Consider the following 22,742-nt stretch of genomic DNA (forward strand, 5'->3'; position numbering starts at 1 on the left):
CTGGACCAGATTTCACAGGTGAGTTTAGCTGCAGAGGCAGGACTCTGTGTTGAGGTGGAGCCTCTGGTGGTTTGTCCAATCCCACTGCAGCAAAGAGGAGGATGCAACTGTACACCATGCGGAGGAGGAGTGAGAAAAGCAACAATGGTGCACACATAATAAACTAATGTCAAAATGTTAAATGTAGTTCTTTGTACGCAGCGTCACAAGTTTGCAAACAGCAGCTGTAGGTTGAGACACGTGATCTATGACTGAATCAACATCTATTGATTTACATTTAATGAAGACAGTGAAGTTCAAAGTAAAATATGTCCCTCTGAAAGTGGCAGCATTTTAAAAATACTCAAGTAAGGTACTTCAACCATGTAATTAAAAATAGTACTTTAGTAATTGTATTCAGTTACTTTCCACCACTTCATATTACTAATTCACTAATTCACTATATTCACTTGTAAGCAACATTTTAATGTTGTCAGGGTAAAGCTAATTTACACCATAGTGCGTGTATAGTTTTTTTTTAACTGTATGTTTTACATGGATACTCTTGAGCAGCAAAGTGTCAAATGTAGATCAGTACAATAATGTGTCTGTTCTGTAGTTTGACAGAAGTGATTGGTGTTGGTTGCAAATTTGAAATTTACAAGATTTATGTTAATCTTGTTTTGCTCTGAGCATTGGTGGGGGTGTTTGGAGAGTTGAGGGGTATTGCTCTTATTGCTTTTATTCTGTGAAGCACTTTGTGTTAAACTGGGTGTATGAAAAGTCAATAAAGTTTGATTGAGAGCATACTTTGTTATATTCCTGGACTTTAACAAAGTAACTTGTAGAGCTATATTAGTTGTTCAGACAGTGACATCGACCTTCTGTGGCAGCCGGTGAAACCATGGAGCACAAACCGGTGTGGCAGGCTGGCTGCAAACAGGGCCCCTGCTGTCTCCACAGTGATCCCATGAGGTGTGGACACAATGCAGCCAGAGCGACGTGAGAAGCCAGCTTCACCTGAGGACGGCCCGTCGGGGTGCGGAGAAACGGGAGGAAGCAGCCAACAATGGAGGGACACAATGAAAAGAAAGTGAAGACCCCTGAGAAATGCAGAGAGAAGTGCAGGGCGTAGGTCTGGTTGAACTGGAAACGTGGCCTAAATTCACACCCAGACCCAGAAACACACACCATTTTTGTACATTTGATAAGTGTCAACCATCTCTCAGCTCCTCTCTTGCTGTGATCCCTGTGAAATTCCTCTGCTGAGCATTATTCTCCCTGTGTAGGATCAGATCACACAGTGACACTGACCTGGTTTAGTGCCTTGCATGTCTCCTCCTCCACCCACTCCTGCCCTGCACACACACACACACACACACACACACACACACACACACACACACACACACACACACACACACACACACACACACACACACACACACACACACACACACACTCCAAGCTGTTGAGATCATCCACATGATCAAGTTGACGCTTTAACAGCAAATAAAGAGGAGGTAATACAATGGTCGATTATTCGGATTGTTCAGTACAGTTTCCTTTGGGTTGTTTGAATAACTTCTCCGACCTCTTCAGAGGAGACACACAATAACATGAAAGCTTTAACTGTGTCCACAATGAGGTTCAATCAACTCCAACAGAATCCTGACAAAAGGGAGATCTCCTGTTCTCCAGTTTCAGAAGCATTGAACTGAACTGCACATTGCACAGGTGTTTATATATCTGTGTGTCCAACAGTGATGCAAACATTATATGTTGTTGAAAACATGTTTGAATAAAACCACACAGGACTAAATAACTGTATGCAAATGAAGTGCTTCCTCCTGTTCACAATCCACAGTGGCAGAATGCACACGCTGCCACCTTGTGGGTGAGAAATGTTCCACATACTGGTCATGATGCTGATGCTTCTCTACAGAGATGAAGTGAAACTGTAACTTCTGGATTTGGTTTGTTTCCCTTTAAAAAAAAACAACCTTTAATTAAAATCTCATTCAAAATCGAATTGCAACAATGCTGATGATTAAAAACACAACTTGTGACTCACTTCGCATTAGTCTGTAATTTCTTGTAAAACAATCTAATATTATCATGAATAATATTTTCATTCTCTTTGATGAACACCAAATCCCATGAGCCTCAAACATGTTCAAGCTGTGTTCATGTCACATTTGAGTTTCTGTAATGTTTCTGACTTGGTGCTAAAAAATACAGATGAGCCAACAAAGTCCACTGTTAAAGGCAATTAAACAATTTAACAGATATAGTATTTTACTGAGCTCTCACACATCCAACTCAGTAAAAAACATCAATTACTTATTAAAACTGAATTTCAAACCCAACCCTACACCCCATTGTGGTTTCCCACAGGAGGAAGATGGCTGCAATCCACATGCTCACCACTAGGTGTCACTAAGCCCCTACACACTGGACCAATCTAAACCTAATGTAGTATAATACAACAGTCCTGAAATACACAGTTATATTATTCAGGTTAGGATGAAATTAATTCTGAGAGGTGCCAATTCAACTGTGTGATCATTTTGAGACTGTAGTTGTGTTGACGTTGAGCTGAACTCTATTATATAATAGTGTTTTTGTTTCCCATTGACTTTAATAGGCTGGACAATTGATTCAATTGTTAGTATAACACAATGAAATTCAACAGGCACCACAAACTGTTGAGCTGCAACCTCCCAGAACCTCCAGTGCTCCACTGTGGCACTCGAGCGCCACCACCTGTCCTCCCCAACACGCAGCACACATCTCTGCGTCCAACATCACGCCTCAGGGGAGTGATTTAGATTCTACTCCAGCTTCTAATAAATCAAACTGACGTGCTGTGATATATGAAGTCGTTGCAGTCCCCCCCCCCCCCCCCCCCCCAAAATAAACACATTCTGGGAACCTGCTGTGGAGTCCTGTGTTTATTTTTGCATAGAGCGCAGTTTGGCCGTCAGCCCGGGTGAAGTGAATCATATGTTTCAACCATTTCCTCGCTTTTCATCAGCTCTCCTCCTATAGTTTGCTACTGTAAAAGTCGTTGTTTATATGTGGAAAAAGGTCTGTTTCTCAGAATGTCTCTAGTACACCGTGTACCAGCCTGTAGTCCAGAGGCAAATAAATTCATTTGGTTTTGTCTTTGTTTGGAAACTTGATACTGGATACAGTTTATAGCTTTTATAGCAGGGGGGGGGGGGGGGGGGGGGGGGGGGGGGGGGTTAAATGGAAGGCCTGTGCAACATCCACACTTAAACAAAACACCCTGAGCCACAAAGTAAATTCATTGTGGTCCAGTTGGTCTATAAAAAGGACGTTTCACCTAAAAATGCTCGCTCATGCAGTGCTCCCCCTCCCGCTGTTGTTCTGTTGACATGGATCCAGGTCCGAAGCCTCAAATAGTCCAGTTCTGAACAACAGATTTAGTCACCGTCGGGTCTGAGAGTGGCTCAAATTGCTGGTTTGCTCGTGTGTCACCAAACAGCTGATGGATGACATGAAATTTAGAAATGATGCTGAGATAAGTGCTTCCAGAGATAAACTGCATGTTTTCTGCAAGAATGAGGTGGACAACCACAGAAAATATTTGTGATGCAAAAGTCAAAGTTTTGTTGACACTTCACCCACTCCTCCGTCAGCATAGTGGTGAGTAGATAATGAGTGAGTTTTCATTTTTGGGTGAACTATCCCTTTAATCCATCCCTTACACCTCTGCTACTGTGTTTTGGAAAACCAGATTCAATTTTACGCCATTTACACAGTGTTGTCCTGTGAAGGAATCCAAGCTTACACAGCTATTTTGCTTAGTTACAGTTTTTAAAGTGTGAATGGACCATTTTCATTTGGGGGAGAGGCTTAATTTGGACTAAATTAGTTATAGTTAAAAATGGTACAGTTTGTATAAAAAGTCTGAAGCATTGATTTACAATAAAGATAATCAAACCTTCAGTTGCACCATGGTTCAAGGTTTCATGCAGAGGACAATAGTCTTATAGATATATTAGGTATTGAAAAAAAAGTATTGAACAAGGTGTACAAATGTACGAATGTAGCAGGTTTTAAGAGAAGACTTCAAATAATCCCTTCACCCTGAATGACCTTGGTTTATTTACACAAACTAAAGAAAGCTCATCCTGCTCCAGATATATTTCTCTTGGTCCCTAACACTGAATCCAAAGTATCAGGAGACAGTAAAATATTGTGTTCCCTGATACTATTCTATTCCATAAAATGCAAATCCACGAACAAGGCCTCATTAGGATTCGTGTATTTCATGATATATTTTTAGAACATCTTTATTCTTAAATTCATCATCCAAGTTCTTTTATTCCGGACCCGAAACTAAAACATTATCATACTCATCAACCATTCAGTTACTTTGCAAGGCTTCATCAGTTCAGTCAAACAAAATCCTTTTTAAGCAAGATTTCTTTTTTAAAACGGACAAAAAAAACTGAAGAAGCTGTCAGCATATGGCAGCATCCGAAATAAACTCGAGGAGGAGGAGGAGGAGGAGGAGGAGGAGGGCGCTGATGATGAAGATGGCTCGCGTTGCAATCTTCCACAGAGGTTTTGTTGACTGTTGTGCAAGGGGAGAGCTCATCAGCACGAAGAAGAGAAATGTGAATACGAGGGAGACAAGGGGGCACTGCAGTGTATCTGCTCATTAGGCGGCCGACGCTGTAATTCAGTGAGCGAGCAGCTCTGCAATCAGGGGCCTATTCATTAGCATGGGGGGCCCGCTTTCATCTGCAACCACTTGAGGCTGCCAATCACCGAGGCGGACGCATGACAGGATGAAAAAAACCGAGGGGACTTGAACGCTCGGGGATGCTTGTGCTCGGAGAGAGGGAGACATGTCTAAATGCTGCCTTAAGCTTTCGAATCTGAGGGGGACTCTAATGGGGGAGAAATATGGGTTTTTACAGTGTAGTGCTGGCAGGTGGCCCAAACTATGTCAGTCTGATAATCATCTCTCTGCTTAGCATGAAGACAGCTTTTGTTCTACGGTTTCACAAGGAGCTGCATCGCTTTCCCGCAGGTTTCCTCCTGATTGAATTGATTGAAAGTGATTGATTAGAAGAAAGTTTGATTTAGAGGTAAAGTTTGGGGAAGGAGTTCTCCCTCAGTCTTCTTCTACACCCTCTCATGCTGTGATCTCAAGTCCTTTTTTTATTTAAACACAGATATAGTTTAGACCCACACACAAAAACACACGTACATGTGTTCAAAGATAAGACAATGATGCAGACACAGAAACTCATATTGGTCCAGTTTGGGCATCTTTGATTAAATAAGTCAAACACTGTTTATGTTTGTCACCTGAAACTGTGTTAATGCAGAACTCTTTCTGTTTTTTAACTCAAATTAAACATTTGTGTTCGGCAGTTATAATTGACAAAGTTCACAACCAGTAAATGAAACAATCTGGGATTTTTCCACCTGTATCCTCCCAACAGAATAGTTCCTGATGTAGGGAAAGGTTTTCAAATGAGGAAATAAGGAGATTGATACCAATGATATGTTTGTATGACTAAAAATGAGAAATTGAGCTTGATGTGGTGAAACATGGGACCTAACCTGCTTCCTTGATGCACCAGCAGCCCTCTGGAGAACCACAATGGGGAAAGTGCTGTTGGGTGGAAAATAAATAAGCCAGTGGGCTGGCGTAAGTTAATTTGGGGTCATTTGGAAGAGTTACGTATACACAGCATGCTGCACTATAACCATGCAACCTTTTCATGCAGGCTACTTTTAACCATTCACTGAATTCAAACTGACCAAAAGGGAATAAATCTGTCAACAATGTGAGGACACTGCTTATTTGTTTGAAGTGTTGAAATACAGATGCTGGGAAACAAGGTAGCGAAGCAAGAATGTTCAGCAGCTGGAATTAAAATAAATAAAGAAAAAGTAAAGATCATTGCTTTAAGAAGAAGGAAGGAGAAAAAGTGTCACCAATATGAGCACCAGGAAATATAGACAAGAAGACAACTGCAGAAGATCCTGCTGGGTAAATATCTTGGTCACATTTTAAAAGGATAAAAAGGAAACACAGGTCGCTCAGACTTTACTTCCAGGTTGTCTAGTTGTTGCTCTCTGAGTGCCAGTGGTGTAAATGTGACCAGGATTGTAAAAGTGCATGATTGTTGCACACTCAAAGAATTTACTTCTGTGCTAAAAAAAAAAAGAAGAAGAGAGAAAGCCACATTGATCCAGTTTGTAAAATCCCGATCTAACGATATCCTTTAACCCATTCACTCTTCCCATCACGGCGGCTTAAGTGCTGTCAATCAATGCAACAACTGTAGATGATCTGTGTTAAAAGGCCTCATAAAAGGCAACAGGCCGCCCAATCAATGGCTGCGCTGCGAGGGAAAACCTCCATAATGGTCCTCACAGCAGGATTGATCAGGTTTCCTGTTAAGTACAGAAGGTAAATTGGAGATGATGTGTAGGTTGGTGGCAGGACATTGTTCTCAATAACAGGTCACTAGATACAGGTACCTGACCTCTGACAGTTAGCACTTAGACTTAGCAACGGTCGGTGTAAAAGTAGTGTCCTAAAATATCACTTTTGTCTGCAATGCTCCGTCGCATGCACACACACACTCTCTCTCTCTCTCTCTCTCTCTCTCTCTCTCTCTCTCTCTCTCTCTCTCTCTCTCTCTCTAAGCAAAACCATAGAGACAAGACCTTAACCTATAACCCTAATTTTAACCTAACATTAAAACACGTCTTCTCCTTGACATATAACGCTTTCCCTTATGAGGAATTGTTTTTTGTCCCCATGAGGACAAGTCCCCAAAATGTGACTGTGTAGAAAGATTAACACTCTCACACACACACACACACACACACACACACACACACACACACACACACACACACACACACACACACACACACACACACACACACACACACACACACACTCCTGCTCCTTCCGCATCAGTGAACCAACCCGACCCTTGTTTCGTTACAGTTCTGATACATTTTATTAAACCGTATTTACAATGTACAATCACTGAATTGTTCCATGTCAAGACACATTTAAAAGTGCTTTTTAAAAAGTGAAGTTTTGTTCTGTAATAAATAAGTGTTTTCCCATTTTTCTGACAACAACACAACAACGAACGACAGTGAGGCTGCAAACGTGCTCATCATCAACTCAAGACAAAGAGATAAAATACTGAGGTTTTACTGTAATACTCCTACAACGCTCCCTTTTTTTGTTTTTTTTGAAAGCTCATATTGCAGCAACATAATTAAAATACCTTGAATGATTGAGTCAACAAATGAAAAGAAATCCTGACCTGATGCAGTGTTTTTGTGTCCAGCCACAAAAAAAAGGAAAAACAAAATGAGTGGTCGTCTTTTCTTTCCGGCGTTGTTGGACATTTCTTCCATAACCACAATCTGCTGTCTTTAGAAGACCAGTTTAGCTTTTCAGTCTCACGACAAGGAATCCGACTGATTGAAAGCAGATTGTCCTGCTGCTCCCAAAACATTTACATTTTATTTTTTTTCACAATATCATCGGAGTGGTGGAGACGTGGGCCCCGGGATGTCAGCGGCTTATGGGAAGCTGTGGTAACGAGATGGATGGATGGGTCAAGTGGCCCGGAGCAGCGAGGACGGAGAAGGGATGAGCTGCACAAACAAGAGAAGAGCGTTAGTGAGGCGGTGTGAGCACGTTACTAATAACACACAGTAAATGTGCAGTAAATATAGTGTCAAACTTGAGGCTTCATTATTTATCATGTAGTCCATTCAAGTCAAGACACTATTTCTGTGTCATTCAAAATTAGAAATCAAGCATTTCCCTCAAAGGGCTCCTCAGTCTGTCCAATACATGATGTCAGAGTCTCATTCTAAAAGGGAAAAAGTGTAAAAATGTATAAAAATACCCTCAATTTACACTGTAATGTCTGTAATTTACACTATGTCACTCTGTATGAATCAGGAAGCGATAAAACCCTTTCTGGTTCCTAAAATGTAGGTTGAGAGGCAGAACTTCTCAGTAATGGCAGCAACAACAAAAGAACTGGACATTTGGGAGGGAATGGGAAATAAATCATATGAAATTTGGTCAAAACTGTGTAATTTACAGTGATATTCTGCAGAAGCTAAAAAGTAATAACTAACTACCTTGAGCAAAAATAAAAGTGTTTGTTTTTACTGGACTGTATTTGAAGAATATGACGTCTCAGACCAAACCTGTTTAACCTGAAGTTCCCTTTAAGTACGTTGCTGCTCCATCAAGTCTCTGATTGTGCTGAGACTGGAGCTTCCTACGAAACGACCTCGCAGCTTAACCCGACATAATTCTGAGGTAAGTAAAAGTATTTATTCAGATGAGCTCCACCTCTACAGTTGCAATATTAAAGTGGTGTAAATATTAATTCATCAATGACTACAGGAGTATAATATGCATTATTCTGCATAGGCATTATTTTTACTTTTGGTACTACATTTTGATGTAAATACTTTTGTAACCATGTGGTATTTCTTTACATCGAGGTTTTGACATGAAGTTCGTTTCATTACTTTACTGTACCTGTGAAATCTTAGTAGGATATTTTAGCATAATGACTTTATAGGTTGTTTTTAAAGATACAGTAAGTATTTTATTAATATGCTACATGATTCACAAAACATTGTAGATCCTGGGCTGGATTAGCACTTCATGTTTTGTATGTAAAGTCTGGGTCTGTAAAGTAAAAGCTTTCACATAAATGTAGAAGTAAAAAGCATAAAAAAAATAAAAAAAAGTTGAGTCCCTCAAATTTCTATTCGAGCAAATTTACTTCCATAACTGTATATGTTGTAAAAAAAAGAATGCTTTAAATCAGTTTTTAGGTAATGTATTATTAAAATCCTGTCATCACAGCATTGAAGCAGGAAGAAGAGGAGGGGACACTCACCGTCCAGATATCCGTGCAGAGCGAGTAGATGTGGTCGGTCCGGGCTGCTGAACTGGGAGTAGTGGATGTCGTCTGGCAGCGATGGAGGCATCCTGGACAGCGGAGCGCTCTGAGAGAAACTGTTGTGGGGCGGCTGCTTTTTGTGTCGTGCCCGGCAGTTCTGAAACCAAACCTGGGAAGTATTACAGATAATGTGAACATTCAGTCACCAGGGAGATCTGGATTAAAGCTTCACTCTTGTTCTAATCACCCATTTAATTATTATTAAACACACTGAGGAGCCACAGGACAAGTATTTGTTGCTGGGTTACTATTGATGACCAGTTCCAGGCACCAAGGAACTAACTGGTAAACTGAAATAAGTTGGCAATGATTTGAATAACTTTTTACTTTTATTCTTAAATGCTGGATAATTCCCCTGGTCTGGTCTTTAAAATCACTTTCAGGTAAATTCAGAAGGTCACAGAAGGTCACATGTTGACTTTAACTTCTTTATTTTAACGGACCACTGAAGACGATTTCAACTTGTCGTGATAAATTCTGGAGGAACTTCTCCGGATTTAAGAATTCAAACATGAGCACAAAATGGCAGATTACAACTTTAATCGAGAAATCATTTACTACATTTATGCTACTATATGAGTAAGTCTACTCAGTTACTTTTCAGTTAATATTGTAGTTTTTAATCCACGTTATTCATTTAAAAATTTGGTGACTTGTTATTTGCTGAACAAAATATAATGATATGATATTATAACTTCAGCAAAACATTAACTTGCTAATGTAAAGTAATATGTACGTTAATGCATGAGTACTTTACTTGAAGTACATTTTGATGTTTTCACTCAAGTGAAATTTTAAATGTGGGATTTTTACTCAGAGGATTTCACCACTGGGTGTAACTCATTTTACTAAGTGAAAGAATTGAATTATCCTCCACTTCAGTCGTGAACTTCAATACAACATTATATTCTGCATATTAATTCTTTGTGTCTTTGTGGTTCCATTTGAGTCATTATCCTCTCAAACAAAGCAGCCAAATCAAATTATAACCTCTTGTTACAAGTTGCTCGCGTCTACAAGCAGCTCAATCAAAGCCTGATTTTCTCTTTTCAGATTGTCTTTTTTTCCAGGAGGGTGAAAAGATAAAACCATCCTGTAATTGAGCTGAAAATGTGTTTCTCTTCTTTCCTGTTCTACGTTAATTGTCTCAGAGCCCTGCTTCTTTGCACACGACACAATATAATCTTGCCTCATATTGTTTTATAATGTGTGATTGTGTCCGACCTGTATGACTCGTCTGCTCAGTCCCGTCATTTCTGCCAGTTTCTGTAAAGTTTGAGCGTCGGGGTTGTTGTCCTGAGCGAACTGATTCTGCATCACCTGAGAGGAAACACATAATAATTTAATACCAGGTGGAGGAAAGTAACTATGTACTTTTACTCAAGTACTGTACTTATGTTCTATACTTCTATTCCAGTTTTTAACAGTCAAATAGTGTACAATGATATATTTTGACAACTTTAGTCACTTTTTTGATTTAAAAACCCAACACATATTTTAAAAACATGATACTTCATTAAAAAAATTAAATCCCTAAAGTAACTTACCGCACATTAATAGATCAATTAATCAATTTCTTGGTTAGTAATCACTATATAATCAGCAACTGTTTTGGTAACTGATGTAATAATTAATGTGTTTTTATGCAAATAATGCCTGGGAATATTTCACGGTTCCAGTTTGTTCAAATGTGACAATTTGTTGCTTTTCCTTGTCTTATTTCCTCAAATGATTTTGTGTTTCAGTTTTTGACCTTTATAACCATTAAAATCTGAACCAACAACAAGTTTTACATTCTACATTAACACCAACAAGTAATAAAACCCACTATGATTAGATAGGGGACATTTCTCTGCATTGAGAACATACCTAAAGTACATTTTCCAGTTTTCTATTTACCCATAATTAAGTATCAGTTTTACAATTTTACTTTGTGATATCAGAACTTTGACCTTTTGTGCAGAATGTACCTGCAGCTGCTCGGCAGTGAACGACGTCCGCGCTCTCTTGGCTGGTTTCGGTTGACCGTCCTGATCGGAGGGCAGAGCTCCCTCCAGAGTCAGTCCTGTGCCTGAAGACAATCACAACAAGGTTTCTCATGTCACTTCACTTGGAAAATAAAAACTTCAGTTAGCGCATTGTGAGGTTGCACAACACAACAGGCCGAGCTTGTTCCACAAAGTCTGTGTCATGAATCTGTCCAAACAAGCCACGCTAACTTAATTTAAATGTTTTCTTGCCAAGAACCGCACAGTCCAAAGTATTTATACCATTACGGCCGACATGTTCCTCGCTGGAAACACAGCAGAGAGCTGAGTCTGCCTCTAGAGCTGTTATTATCAGTGTGAAGAATATATTCCTCCATACGTTTCATTTGTACCTCTGGCTTATATTTCTTTTTTTTATTATTATTATTTTGTTAGATCTCCCAAAACTTTCCTCTTTCTCCAAGTTCAGTTAAAATGAACTTCCAGATGTTTTAACAAGTCCATCGTCTATAATAATCGCAGATCTTTGTCTTAAATTCAAGAAGTTAAAATATGTTTGTATTTCGTATTGAAAGAAAGGAAATGTGGATTTGTACTTTTGATGCAATGATGACGTTACATCAGCTCAACAAAGAGCTGGGCTGAATCCTCAGAGACTAAATATGTGATGTTCAGTGTGGAGCAAAGCTGCTTGAGAGCAGGGGCATCACAAGCAATTGCCTGGGCCCCCGAGGTGAGAGTGGGCCCCAGAGAATGGCTGATTACGTTATTCCATAGAAATGACAATTTTCTGAGAAGCCCCTTGAATTCTATGATCAGTTCAGGAGTCTGCAACGAAACCATCGTCGGAAACTCCTCAACGTCTCTCAAACTTTTCTACTTGACTATTATTCCTGCACTTGGGTTGTAATCCTTTAAAGGTTGGAATGATGTGGTTTGGGATCATGTGTTTCTTGAGGGGGCCGCTTGGTTCGATGTACGACCTTCCCACAGAGGAAACTGAAACTCCTCTCAGACTCTGCTGAATGGGGCTGAATGTGAGAACCAAAATGTCCGAGTCAGTTGCCGTGGACACTCTCCGCAGTTTTTCCTGCCAGCCGAGTGAGGCCACGTGAGAATACAGCAGCAAAATGTCAGGAAAATTCAAAGCAGGCCAGTTGACGTGTTGATGACGTTTAACATTCAACAGAAGCCAAACTGGAAAAACAAAATATGGTACAAATGAGGAGCCAGACATGTAGAAAACGCTGAGGTAGATGTCAATTTGGAAAGACAACAACATCAGAGATTATTTTGGTGATGAAGGTTGATTTCAGTGTTGATGTGCAGTTAAAAAAAACACTTGCTCTACACAGATGCCCCCCCCCCCCCTTCCTTGAATATTCAGGACATTTTCCTGTTGTTGCCGAACGCATCGGACCCGGAAAATCTCCTACTGCGTTCTTCATATGTGGAAGGCAAAGTCCGGATAATGTCTGGACCTTGCTCATGTCTGAAAAGGGCTTTAAAGAGAGCACTCTAGAGAACTGGCCGGTTCCTGATGTGTGCATGTAAACTGATATGTATAGTGGGGGCCAATAGGGGCCCCTACGACAAATTTCCCCCCAGGGTCCCTCAGGAAGTTAATCAGGCCATGAAACTTGTATATTTTTCCTGAGTGGATCATCAGAGATGCCTCTTGGATCGTGTCTGTTACCGTTTTCTGCAGCCCTGCGGAGGTTGTCCAGCATGATGTCGTAGTGGCTGCGGCACAGCACCCGGCCCTCCACCAGGCCGAACTCCTCCCCGGTGGACAGCTGCCTCTTGCAGGAGAAACAGGCGAAACAGGCCAGGTGGTACACGCTGCCCCGGGCCCGCCGCACCCAGTCGCTGGCGTACACCTGCCGGCCACACTGGGCGCACTTGGTGCCAAACCTACTGTGGGGGAAGAAGGAAACGTCAGGTGAAGGTCGGCTGCAGGTCACTGAGCTCAGTTTAAAGTCCTGGGCAGGAGCTTCTAAATACACACAGTTACACAAACACATCTGTCTGAACAAATACACACACTCTGACAGTGCAGCAATACAAACATGTTTACAGCTACAATAAGAACTCACAGTCCACAATGCATCAGTTGTATTAGTCTGCAAAACACATTTCACTGAGTTGTGTTGTTTAACTGTCCACCTGCACATTTCTGCTTCAAACATTGGTAGTTAGTTATGATTTGTATTCGTTTCATGTACTTTGTGTTTATTTGGAAAAGTTAATATTTTTCCTGAACACATGCTGGTGTTTTTTACACTTAGGAATCCTGAGCTAATTTGTTCTATTTGTTTTATTAAGCACACTCTATGTGACCAGACAATTAATTTTCCACTTTAAATTACAATATCAACGTATAATTTGGACACATCACATTATTTGATCTTGCCGTCGTAGACTCCAGAGGTTTGAAACCTTCATGTGACAGAAAACTGTCTCACACGTTTTTCTACTCTTTCCTCCCCTGATGCTGTGAAAGTCGCTCTCTCCTCTTTTAAATCCTCCTCGTACCAACATCTGTATCATCAATCTGTTCATATCTGTGAGTTTCATTCACCCGCACTGTACAGCAGTGACTCTTACAGTTGAACAATGAGAAGTACAATATCATTGGAGCTTGCAGTTCCCTGACAGATTGTTTTGAATTTTGATTTTCAGCACTCTCTGATTCTCCTTTTACATTTCAAGTTAACATTTCTTCATGTTTAATATAATTCTGCATATTTTTATACTTTTACTTTTGTTTACATTTAACCCTCTTTTTTTTAAATATATAGAATATGTGCAGCGGAGTGTTTTGCACAGGGATCGTCTCTTCATCAAAAGAATGAACTAAATACTGAAATACAGCAGCAGTTGTTTACAATTGTTTAATTCACACCCAGAGGGTTCCCCGTGTGAGGGCTTACAGTAATTAAAGGAATTTTTACACTTTGATATTCAAATTATATTGATGATTTATGTTATCTCACTTAAAATCCTTTAATTCATCTGTTTGCATAATAATAGGAAGACAAAGCTTCATTTGGGGAATGTGGTCAAAAATAGGTTTTTAGAGATTTTTCCTTTAAATACATACAGATTTAGTTGTTTATGTGTCTAATACATCTCAATATTTCAAATTTACTCTGAAATCCCATGCTTGGCCTAGAAAACTGTCTAATAAAAAACGATATCTTCTTTAACTGCGGTCCCCAAAACGTTTTAGCTCATGATCCCCAAAGCTGTGTTGAACTGTGACTCCATATCACAAGTAGCATGTGTCTACAAACTGGGATCAGCTCAACCAAAGCCTGACTTCTTCAGTAATTAAAGATAATGCTATTTGCATTTTTGCTAAAGAAAGTGTACAATTCTTCACTCTCTTCTTGGACTGACGTTTCCAGCATATTTTCCCAGTAAACCAATTATCGTTTAAATTAATTTCTCAGAAACATATAGTGTCATAGTGTATGTAGCTAGGAGGTGGGGTTTACACAGCCCGTACAGTCAGATGACAGTTTAGAGAGATTTTGGTGAATAAATCAAATTAAAATAGAAATAGAAATTACAAGGTCCAATCACAACAAGGGTCATGAAATTAGCTAATGTGGTTTATATTATACATTAGTAAATTGGAATCAGTCAAATGCATTGGTCTGATCTGGCTCACCTTTAAGATCACGGTTGTGCACGTGGTTTGTTTTATTACATTCTGCATGAACCTAATTTTCACTGATAAAATCAGGATTCTCTAAATAAAGAAGTCGAATCTTGTTACTCTTGAGTTCAGAGTTGATGTTTAAAAGGGTGAAACTCAATCAGCTGTAAAAACATCCACAAAAACAAACCAATTATCTTTGATTATTTATCACCTGGATCCAAAAAATACAAATAATCTCCATAGGTCATCGTTTTCCTTTCAGGTGAAACTGTCAAGTATTTTACGAATTAAAACTGAAGCCAGATTAAAAGATAAAATCTGTAGTTTTCAGTTAAATAATGAGATATGATGGTTTTCTGGAATTTACGTCTGTCTGCATATTTGGGGAATTCGGTGGGAGATTAAAACATAGATCATCAGTATTTCGAGATTTCAATAACACACATGTGGTTTTACAATGACGCTCCGCTCACATTTCTCATTTGTCTGTTTTTGTTTTCACCATCATTTTCTAATATTCTACTCTGCAAACGCACTTCAAATCGTCAGACTGTAGTGAGACTAATAACCACAGAGGTTTTGTGCACGGACAGTTTATAATACATATTTAAACTTTCAAACTAAATGAAAACAATGTAATCGCCGAATTTATCAATTTAATTAACTAATTTAAATTGAACGTTATCCATAAGACAGTGATTCATTTTTAAATTCTAGAAAAAATAAACACGTTCATTTTAATTAACGATGACAGATTTTTTCCATAGCTGTGCAAAGTGAGCTTCAAATTCATCAACCCTTTTTATTTGATAAAAAAATAACTCAAACATCATCTTGCAGGTTTTAAACTTTAAGCGTTAAATATTAATATTCAGTAGAAATAAAAGCGGCTCCAGAATAAAAGCGCTGTTACCTGAAATAATCCAGTTTGCAGTAGATTTCCTTGTTTTTAACGTAGCAGCTGCTTTGTTGACGCAGAGACGCTCTGCACACTGAGCACTCCAGACAACCCAGGTGCCAGTTCAGGTTGTTGACCTGCGTGGTGATGAAGAACACAATCATACAAAGAAGAAAGAGAGAAAGAAAAAAAGACAGAAAGACAGAAAGACAGAAAGACAGAAAGAAATATTAAAAACACAATCATACAAATTATTACGAGGAAGAAAGACAGAAAGAAAGATATGAAGAAAGAAAGAAAGAAACACAATCATACACATCATCCAGATGTTAGAAGGAAAGAAGGAAAGAAAGAAAGGTTAAAAACACAATCATACAAATCACAACAATCACAACAACCGAACACTGACCATCACACACTCTCATCCAGATGTTTCACAGAAAGAAAGAAAGAAATTGGAAATAAAGGCCTGAGATATAATTGAGGCAAAAATAAGGAACCAAATTAGGAGAATTTAGAATTTATGAGAACGTAAATCTCCTCAAGCTTCGTGTATTTAATTCTTTCTGACAGATTTAAATATGCATATTTAACTTTAACATATTTAACACTATTTTGGGCTCCTCACCTTCAGTAGGTACCGGTCGTGGATCTCCATGCCGCAGCTGGCGCACTGGTTCTTGGCGGCCGGAGGAGAGCAGAGGCAGGCGGCCTCCGACGGACTGGACTCCCCGGACTCCTTCTTCACCTCCGACTTAGACTGCGCCGGAAAAGACGAGTTTAGACCAAAGACAGGACTCGTTTCTTCATTTGTATTTTATTTTTTAAGTTGAGTTACAGGAAAAAATAGTCCGTGAAATGTTTTAGAAGATCCAGCCTAAGAAAAAAGCTCTAATTTTAATGTCTAGAAAAGCTTTAACTCTATATTTACAGGCCTATACCTTCATTATGATGTCATTTAAATTTTACATATTCCCACGAATCTGCTCTGATAATTCAAACACACTAAATTGAATTGAACACTACGTTTAAAAGGTTGCAGTAGACTCTGTGAACCAAAATCAAAAATTCTGCTGGTTTTCGCTCTCCACTAAACCCCTGGTGATAAACTCCAGTGGATCCTCCTGATCCAACCTCCTGGTCCCCGGGAGGAGAACTCCAGGAGCAGAGGAACAGTGGAGGAATCGAGTAAAACCTCAAACACACACACTGAAAGACAAAGAAATCAAGAAAAGGTTGCAAACCAAAAACTCGTCCAGATGTTTGTGACTCACCATTTTCGGGTCTTGCGCGCTGCCTATTTGGAGAGAAGACGGAGCTTGCTCTGCGCATTACGCATCTCTGCCCCAGCCCACACTATATCCGGTCCAAAACAACGAGTAACAATTTCTCCTGCATTTAAACCCTGGCAACAAAAGACATTTTGATGCAATTAGAAGGAGGCAAAAAAAAAAAAGAAAAAAGAAGAAGCTATGTAAGATCGATCATTCCTCTTGTGCGCGATGGGAGGCTGCGGTGTTCCCGTGCAATCAGACGCGTGTGAAAAGAAAGGATGGCACCATATCTGCAATTAGCGGCGGATTGAAACGCTTCGCTTGATAAGAGCTCAGCCCCGAGTGTCAATTTCATGTGTCAATCACGAAAAGGCAGCGGAGCCACCAAGCTAAGAGAAGAACCAGGCGGCACATCCTAATTTCAATAGCTGTAAAAAAAAAAAAAAATCGAAAATCGAAAAAATCTCCAAAGTGAAGAGGCTCAATTGGAGATCGGTCTATTCATAACAGACAATGCGCAGAAACTGCAGCTGATCTTGAGGCATAAAGGAGCTTGATTGTCTCTTTCTGCTGATGGACCCATTTAAACACTCGAGGCTCCCCTGTGTGATTACAGCTGCATTCATAAAGTGCCAAAAATCTGCGTTTGGGTGGAAATCCTGCGCCCGTGTTGTCCTTCATTTGGTCCAAATTAACAGGAATGCAACATTATGTTAATCACCAGCTACGGTGTAAACATTGGAGGCAGTGGAATAACAAGAGGTGGCCTGTGGGAGTCAGAAAAATAGACTTCGTACATGGAGAAGCTCCCAAAAGCAGCGAGAACATCGTCCAGTGAAAGTTTTTCCAGAACATCACAAGCAGAATATCCAGATAATTCCCTGGGACATGGTTGTTTTTCCTGGAATGACAGAGAGATACGTTCCCCTCCTGCTCTCGGTCTGCAAAAATAATCCTCCTTCATTAACTTTCTGGAGCTGGGAATCAAACCAGTGGCACCAGCACCACCCTCCCAGTGCTGTTGGTCCGCTGTGGTTCCTTCTCCCCGCCTCGACTCAAAGTTTACACCCAGTTGAGTCAGACAGGATGTGATGCTGCAGCCACAGGACCAGCTCAGGGTTTCACCTCCAGACACGAGAATATTCAGGACACGATTCTATCAAATACATGAAACTGTGGCTGAAAACATCAGTTTAACCTGGAAACTGGCTTTTGAATGAAGCAGCTGCAGCTCAGAGGTCAGAGTCACTGGTGATTGATTACACAGATTTTAAAGATGCTCGTGAAGCCTCAGTAAATTATCCATCACACATCATTTAGCTTAGAATCTATTCTTTATTCTATCAGCACGTTTCTTGCACTTTTCCTTGTGTCTGGTTTTGACAAATTTTAATCCAGATGTTTCCATAAGGGAAAGTTTGATCCACATTTTCTCGACTCTCACAGCTTCTAGTTGTGTTTTTATGCCAAAGATTGTGCGTGTTTTTTCCTGCTGCTAGTTCTTAATGTCTCAAAGTTTCCTATTAGCTTTACTTTTTTTAGAATAATATGAAACTGAAGATTAATTTAATGTGAATAGCGTCTACACATGTTGAATGTTAGACTAAATATTAGAGCCCGACCAATATTTTTGGGGGATGATGCTGATTGCTAAAATGTCTTTCTCATACCTTTAAGACAAATAAATATAATGACATTAGCATAAATAACAATAGATTCAAATATAACTCAAATAGGCCTATAACCAAATATATAGAACTAGAATTAAGAAAATATTTTATACATAAAGCTTAAACATACTGTTTTCTGCATTGTTTATTATGTGAAATTCAAGTTTTTACATTGACACTAACAACAATATATTCAGTGATTTTTATCAACCAACCAATATATCAAATGGACTCAAAATGTTGTAAAAAACATGTGAAATATGTTTGAGCTCATTATTGACCAGTAAAACCACTAACCACTGTCACAACCTCATAAATAACAACAAACAAAACTGATGAAGACCAACAAGAAGGTACTTTTTACTCCAATGCCATTTAAATCAAACCACACCACTAACTTTTCTTTCTTGTTTAGGAGTCGAGCACCTGGAACATGTAGTTCACTTAAGTTTCATGATCAATAGATATCAGACATTTATTTAGTGACCAGACCAAAAGTGAACTACACACACACACAACTTAGTTCATGTGGAGCAGGGTTGTTATATGTTGACAGACAGTAAAATAAACCAGTTGGTGTGTAGACGTCATATAAACATCATTCGTTGGTTGATGTAACAGTGTCTTTCTTTTTTAGTATATGGTCCTTTAAATTAACTGAACTTTAACAGCTGAATATAAAGTCAAACATACAGAGGCACATGTTGTGTTGAAGTCAAAGGTGTTAATGGTAGAGATGTGTTCGGAGATAAAGGGAGATGAGGAATGACAAAGTTGACATTTGGGAAATTTCCCGGTGTCGATCTGAGGAATCTTCCTTTGTGTCGTCCGTCTCACTCTGACGCCTGAAGCTTTCTGTCTCTACAATCAACCAACTCCCTGCAGAGGGAACAAAGTGACTCCAAGTGGAGGTTTCCATAAAATCAATGTCCCTGTAATACCTATCGATCACATAAAAAGCATTGGTAACAGCAGAATTACATTGTCTCAGTCTCTTTGTATTGTGTGTGTAATGCACTTCATCGGCTCTGTGCATTAGCTGTAATCACCAGTTTGAGCCGGGGGTCAACTGGAAGTGGGCTGGTCAAGATGCTGGAAGACTTAACGGAGGGAAGAGTGTTATTTCACCTCCATTATCGAGACCCGTCACTGGTGATTTACCAGAGTGAACGTTTTTCACCACTTTGACCAGGTTTTTTTCAAGGTTTTGGTTCAGTTGTGTCTGTAAAAACCTTTTCAGAGACAATCATTTTCAGGGTCCTGGAGGTTTATTGTCATTAAAGCCTCACACTATAAAAAGCATATTTATATCTTATCACTTTAGGTTAAGAGTTTCCTTAAAGCAAAATGTATTTCAGATTTTATTGTCTGGTTATTGATAAAAATTTACAAAATTGGTTGCGTATAAAACTGTGATTCTTGAGCCTGGTTCCTCAAAAACAGCCACTCTCTGCTGTTGAAAATCATCCATGAAATCTGACAAACAATCTCCACTAAATGTCCACTTACTTGCTTTTTCAACAGCTTTCCACCCTCATCACCAGGCAGTGTTCGCTCACTTCAGGTCCACCTTTATGTTCAAAATTTCCATCGCTGAACATTTACTATTTTCAAACAGCTGAGCAATCTCATGAAGACTGTGTGTTGTGGTGGAAACTGTTTCCAGGCTCAAAAATTAAAGTTATTTATCTATCTATTGAAAAAAGGGTAATAAACAACAGTTTGTTATCTATAAAAATGTGTATTATTCAAGAGGATTTTGAGGGTGATACATAGTTGTATTGTTTATATCAGAGCCACTTCAGGACGTGACAGTTGATGGAAGGTCTATCACACATCCAGGAGGTAAAAAATACCAAAAGCTAAAGAGACAAAGGACCATGAAGTGTCACAAAACAACCACAAAGAAGAAGGGGCCAAAAGAAAAAGAAAAGAAAGAAAACCACCAACAGATGCAATACCATTTTGTAGTCCTTGTGGTGAGGGTGGAACTCTTACATATCTATGTCTAGCCAACTGTTACATAACATGTCCATGAGTGCAAGATATTTAATGTCCAGAGATGTTAATTTGGCATTTATTTCCTACACTAAAGGAGCAACAATCAAACAGCTCATCCCTACCCCTCCCTCACAGAGCGTCCTCCCACAGCAGCATGGAACCCACAGGAGCCTCAGGACAGAGGGAGCATCTGAGGCCGGGGTCACCTGTCGCATCCTGTCTCATCCTCCGAGGACGTGTGAAAGTGGACGGCGCTGTGACCTCACATGTGAACTGTGTGTGACTGCCCTTCCCTGACGCACGGCCGTCTGCGAGCCAAACAAACAATAAGCCACCAGCACACACCGCCACAATAAAAACAAACTGTAGCACATGCTCAAGCTATTAGACGCATCCGATGAGCCCCAGTGGGCAGTTTGATGCCTGGTATGTCAACAATGTATGACGTGCGTCGTCCGCCTGCAGTGGAGGTGCTCACGGGTTCACGGGAGGGCAGCATCTTAGTTACAGTGCTACTGTTGGAAAACAACAGACAATAAGGTGGAGTCCTTCTCTCGTAACTGAATAACAATGCTTGTATAACATGTGGCTTCCACTCATGAAGCATGTTATCATAACGTGTTGTCTAATAACTAGAAATTCTTGGTCTTGACTAATATAGGCTATATTAGCTGTAAACTAATATAATATTATCGTCTCTTACTGTCACTGGTTTTTAGCATAGTTTTCTTTCGTATTTTCAGAAGTGGTTTGAATCTCTCATGAACAGTATAAGATTGATTTCTTGACACTGATACAAAATCAATAAATATAAAACACTTTTACCTTAATACTCTGACTGTAAAGGTCTCTCTAACAGTCTCTATTTCATTCTCAATATGTTCTGGGTTTAGCCGACGATTCTCTACTCCTATACTTCATAGTTTTGAACGAGTGGCTGTGTTAATTTTTCACTTGTATCTTGAAATCATGCAGTAATTATCTTCTAATCTTGAAATATCACATTTGCTTGTGAATAAAGACCCTTCAAAAACCATCCTATTCTGGGTGATGTGGTATATTCTGACAAACTGAGACCGGTTATTTCACAAGAAGGAGTTTTTCTTCCTGTGGTCTTTTCATTGGTTTAAAGTGGGTGTGACTCGTGGTGTTTATGTCACATAATGAAATTCTCTGACCCAATCAGGATTTTGCAACCAGCTTCAGATGGCAGCAGTTTGGATCTGATGATTGGTGTGAAATCCTCGTTATTTTTACCCCAAAACTTTATCGTTGCTTGTTGCTTGAGAGATATGATAGATTTGGAACTTCTCCGATTTCAGAAGCTTTTAAGTACTGAAGTGGCAGAATCAGTGCTTCATTGTATGAAACTCCAAGCAGCCACAGCTACACACGCAGAATTGGTGAAGCTGCAGAAAGAATATTTGTCACCTAAAACCAAACTTTTTATACAGAGCTTTTTGAAACAAAAATCATTTACAACCAGGTGGGGAAAAAACACTCAAACAGCATAGAAACAAATATTTTAATTAAATAATGATAAAGTTGAGATGGTGAAATAAAAGCATTAAGGAAAATGGGATAAATGACAAAGACCATTTGAACATTTAATGATTTTTTAATAGATTCACTTGCCTATTTTTTTACACTCTGTCATATTGACACGTCTGTGCATTTGCAGATATTAGTTTCTTTTGTTAGGTTTTTTTATAACAGTTAACAGCCATAAACAGAGAGAATTGCTTCAGCTTAATGCCTTTTGTTGTTGCATTGCTTTTCCCTGTAAGACAATCTTTATATGTATTGTCCTAAATAACAGGTTTCTGATCATGAGATTATTGTCAAACCAGTAACAACCATGTTCTCTGTCATGGTCGATTCCTTCAAGTTCATGTTTTTTTCTCCACACTCTCAGATTTCTGTGAGTTGGAGACTAAATGGATTGAGCGTGATTCATTCCTCTTTCTCTCGGTGGTTGCATGTTAGGGAGAAACAACACGAAGCCAAACAGCGATGACTGATTCTCTGCTTGGCATGTTGGCTGAAAGAAAATGTTTACAGAAGGGTGGAGCGAGCCCTTAATGCAACACCAAGGCCTTATCTTGTTTCTGTAGAACCTCTGCCACCGTGTAGTCCGTGTGGATACTGTTAGATGTTGGAGATAAGATGGATCTGAGGTCAGTCTGTGTGAGAACGGGGCTTTAATGCGTTGCTGGAAATAGTTTACCTTAACCAAGGGTGAGGGAGC

The 22,742-nt window shown here is 39.5% G+C and overlaps 1 protein-coding gene across 2 annotated transcripts; it reads right to left on the bottom strand.

Moving 5' to 3' along the window:
- Positions 1-7,527: 7,527 nt before the first annotated feature.
- LOC117768398 (LIM/homeobox protein Lhx6-like) lies at positions 7,528-17,840 on the bottom strand. Of its 2 annotated transcripts, none has more exons than XM_034596704.1 (9): positions 17,621-17,840; positions 16,824-16,954; positions 16,178-16,309; positions 15,565-15,686; positions 12,681-12,898; positions 10,967-11,067; positions 10,221-10,316; positions 8,934-9,105; positions 7,528-7,659 (listed from the first exon to the last, which is right to left on the bottom strand). In XM_034596704.1, the coding sequence occupies exons 2-9, from the start codon at positions 16,824-16,826 to the stop codon at positions 7,577-7,579; spliced, it is 927 nt and encodes a 308-aa protein (XP_034452595.1). In that variant the 5' UTR covers positions 16,827-16,954; positions 17,621-17,840; the 3' UTR covers positions 7,528-7,576. The 2 variants fall into 2 exon arrangements, with proteins under 2 accessions (XP_034452595.1, XP_034452594.1); XM_034596703.1 differs by having other exon boundaries at positions 12,681-12,901; positions 17,621-17,838.
- Between the last annotated feature and the right edge of the window lie 4,902 nt (positions 17,841-22,742).

This window comes from Hippoglossus hippoglossus, chromosome 9 (assembly GCF_009819705.1).
Source record: "Hippoglossus hippoglossus isolate fHipHip1 chromosome 9, fHipHip1.pri, whole genome shotgun sequence".
Lineage (NCBI taxonomy): Eukaryota > Metazoa > Chordata > Actinopteri > Pleuronectiformes > Pleuronectidae > Hippoglossus > Hippoglossus hippoglossus.